At 38.3% G+C, this 3,814-nt stretch overlaps 1 protein-coding gene across 1 annotated transcript; it reads right to left on the bottom strand.

The window, feature by feature from the left end:
• Positions 1–980: 980 nt before the first annotated feature.
• Positions 981–3,090, bottom strand: LOC134749346 (uncharacterized). The gene is made up of 2 exons (XM_063684265.1): positions 2,817–3,090; positions 981–1,865 (listed from the first exon to the last, which is right to left on the bottom strand). Exons 1-2 carry the CDS (start codon positions 2,828–2,830, stop codon positions 1,031–1,033), a joined length of 849 nt encoding a protein of 282 aa, XP_063540335.1. The 5' UTR covers positions 2,831–3,090; the 3' UTR covers positions 981–1,030.
• Positions 3,091–3,814: the final 724 nt, after the last annotated feature.

The raw sequence follows: 3,814 nt of genomic DNA, 5'->3' as shown, positions 1-3,814 counted from the left end.
TCAAGTAGGTACCTACCATGCGCGCAACTACAAATTACGACGGGGGCATTGGTAGCCTTAGCAGTAAAAATATAATTAACCACAATAATAATATTAACCCTTTATAAGGCTTAAGGTTGTCAGAAATTATGCGAAATTGAACCTTATCACTTTGGAATAAAGTTCTAAATCGAGAGGCAAATATATTCCCTCTGCCTTATGGCTTAACTATAAATAAAAATGACACATACAAGTGGAAACAAATTGGTACTACATTAATTTCCCATGTAATTTTGTTCTTGCCTAATAAGCATCAGGCGGACCCCGGGATATAAAAGAAAAAACTTGGTATTACTAAAAATATGTAATTAAATCAAATTAAATCAGAATTAAACCCACTGTAAGTCACACTAACATTTTACCGTAAAATAAAGTTTTTGAGTAATTATTTAATGTTTAAAATACTTTTTTTTTTTTTTTTTTATGAAATAGGAGGCAAACGAGCAGACGGATCACCTGATGGAAAGCGATTACCGCCGCCCATGGACACCCGCAACACCAGAGGGGTTGTAAGTGCGTTGCCGGCCTTTAAGATGGGAATACGCTCTTTTCTTGAAGGTTTGAAGGTCATATCGGTCCGGAAATACCGCAGGCGACAGTTCATTCCACAGTTTAGCTGTGCGAGGCAGGAAGTTTCTAGAGAAACGCACAGTTGAGGACTGCCAACCATCTAAGTGGTGAGGATGGTAATGTTGTCGCGTAGGGCGATGGCGAAAAGAAGCTGCAGGGATTAATCCGAACAATTCCTCGGAGCACTCCCCGTTATACACGCGATAGAAAATGCAGAGCGAGGCCACATCTCTACGCAGCGCCAAGGAGTCAAGCCGTTCCGAAGTACGCTGGCAGTCGACAATTCGAGTCGCTCTTCGCTGGATGCGGTCCAGAGGGAGAAGCTGGTATTGGGGTGCCCCTGCCCATAGATGAGAAAAATAAATAATACTTTAACTTCTTCTTTAATAACATAAAAAATATTATCTCCACTATACTGTTTTCATTCCTTATCTTCAACCTCCTTCTCCTTCTGCTTTTGAACAGCCGTTGAGGGATTCAGCATCAGGCCACTAATCAATTCAGATATTTTATTCACCGCAGCAAATTCTAGAAGTCTACTCCACTCTTTAGATGTACAATTAAGAGCCAGCTTTGAGACACACTGTTCTTTCAGATCATCCATTAAGTAGTATGAACCTAGCAATAGTAGGGGCTCAAGGCCTTCATTAGGCAAAGTGCGGAGGTACATGTAATCCTTCAAGTGCTGGAGGGTCTGCCGAGTGACTCCCTCTATCTGGACACAGCCCTCCGTTGCCTCCTTCCACTCTTTCCTTAACATTGCTCGAAACACATCACTATGGGCCGCTAGGTATGTTCTGTGGACAGCCACGCTCCCATCAGCAGCACTCAAGTTAAAATCAGTAAAATCAACATCATCATAAATCTTCTTATGAAAGGATTCTTCCACCTTACCAGTAGTTATATTAATATTGATAATGTTTATATAGACATTATCTAATGATGTATCGGAGCACAATCTCTGTCCAATCGTTTTCCATTGGCCATTGCACACCCATTCAGAATAAAACGGTATATCTGTTTCTTGACAAGATACTTTCAGTTTGACTTTCCAGCCTTCAGCCTTTTTAAGGCTAAATGATAAGATACTACATACGAGGGGGGTTCCCATACCATTGCATTTAAATCTTAAACATACATTAGCCAAACCATTAACAATAAAATTATTTGTTACATGTATCATTTTATCTTCATCAGAAAGACCAATAATACATGTGAGTTTCAAGAATGAATCCAGCTGTTTTTCTTTGACTTTTCTGAAACAAATTAATTTGATTTTCAACTTCAACTTCAAATATCTTAATTGCCAATGTATTACGTTTACATGGAATATAGACCCTGTAAGGGCACAGCAATTTTATCTTCAGTATAAGTACAAAAATTTTCATCAACAATCCATGGCTTTGCAGTGCCGCCGAAAGCAAGTAAAGGCATTAAGGCACTGCTGGCCAGTGTTGGCCGAACGTTAATTGCAATTAGCCATTAACCAGTACAAATTGAGTTTGCGGTGCGGTGTAACAAAGCAGTTAAATTGACGCTCTTTAGAGCCTACTGCCAGACTTTCTACACGAGCAGCCTGTGGATGAGGTTTACACAACGGGCCTATAACGCATTGCGCGTTCAATATAATAACATCTTGAGGATGCTGTTGCGGCTGCCGAAGCACTGCAGCGCGTCCGGCATGTTCGCTGAGGCGCGAGTAGATGACTTTTTCGCCATTAGGCGGAAAAGAATCGCCTCCATGCTGAGACGGGTGCGCGGCAGCAGCAACAGTCTTCTCAGGGTGTTGGCCGAGCGCCTCGACTGCCCTGTTACGAAGTTTTGGGTGGAGGTGGCCATTGGGAGAGCGAAATAAAGCTTGGCAACCTGCGCTCCTGGTCTCCGAGTGGCCACGTCTAACCAAATACCTAGCTTTTAGTTTTTACTTAGAGATAAATATTTTTTAGTTGTAATATTATTAATTAATTTAGTACTTAACATAGTTTTTAGGTTTTTTTTTATACTAACCGTTATGGATCAATGCAGATCTGAAATAAACGATTTTTTTTATTTTTTTTTATTTATTGAACCGTAAACCGTAACGGACGGTTACAGTTTACGGTTCAATTTGTACTGGTTAATAGTCAATTGCAATTAACGTTCGGCCAACACTGCTGATGTCACTGCCACAGCATTCATTTCCCGAACAGTTAGATATTTATACTTACACTGTTATCGGCATGATGTAGGTACTAAGGAGCCCTAGATTGTAGGTAACGCACCACTAATTGAATACACACTTATCAAAAAATACAATTTTCAACTCAAGTTTGACTTAAGTACATACGTATTTAATTTACTTCTTGCAACAACTTTGATGAAACTTATTTAATTACGGATTCCTGTAATTCTAGTGAGTCTAGTCTACCGTTTTTTATTCGAGATCGAGTTTTGACAATTGGAATTGGAGTTATGGTTACCTACAAGAAAAAAATTGAAGTGTACTATAGACCTGTACCAATAACTTCTGAGGTTATAAGAATATTAATGTTGCTTATTTTTTATATATAGTTTCCAGACCATATACTAAACCTAAAAATAATATTTTGTGTCATCCTAGGTATTTGCTTAGGTAGAAATTTAGGTATTTCTTTTTTCAATCAGCATTCTGTAAAAAAAATATTAGAGACGAAATTCTTTGTTTCCCTGTAAAGGCAAAGTGGCTTCCGACGTACACACGCATTTTGTGTCATTTTCATCCACGGGTATAATGGCATTTAATAAATACCTAATATTGATCCTAAAACGCCTAAAAAAATATTAGAGTCGGTAAGTGAAGTGTTGTACTTTACAGAACATTGTTATATGTTATTCAAACAAATCTGTGTCAAATTCATCCACCGCTTTTATTTAAAAAAAATTGTTTTCTAATTAACACCCTGTATCTGCCACAAAAAAAATTCATATTATTAAGTTTACGTCTACAATATTATAATATCACATTGAGACATCATTCATAATTTGGGTCATTTTGATCCACGGTTTTTTTACTATCTGGCAAAATAAAACTCAATTGAGCTTATTATACTTGCCGCAATATCAGCTGGCGACTGAGATCTTAATACTATCTCCTTTACCCTTGTTAAGACCAACCAAGAGATGGCATTATGAGCTGTCTCGCCACTTAGTTTTGCGATACAGTGTATTTATTTCATTCGGAGGCATA

Source organism: Cydia strobilella, chromosome 18 (genome assembly GCF_947568885.1).
Source record: "Cydia strobilella chromosome 18, ilCydStro3.1, whole genome shotgun sequence".
Taxonomy (NCBI): domain Eukaryota; kingdom Metazoa; phylum Arthropoda; class Insecta; order Lepidoptera; family Tortricidae; genus Cydia; species Cydia strobilella.
Note: the sequence above shows the minus strand (reverse complement) of the source record. Positions and strands in the feature narration are given on the sequence as shown.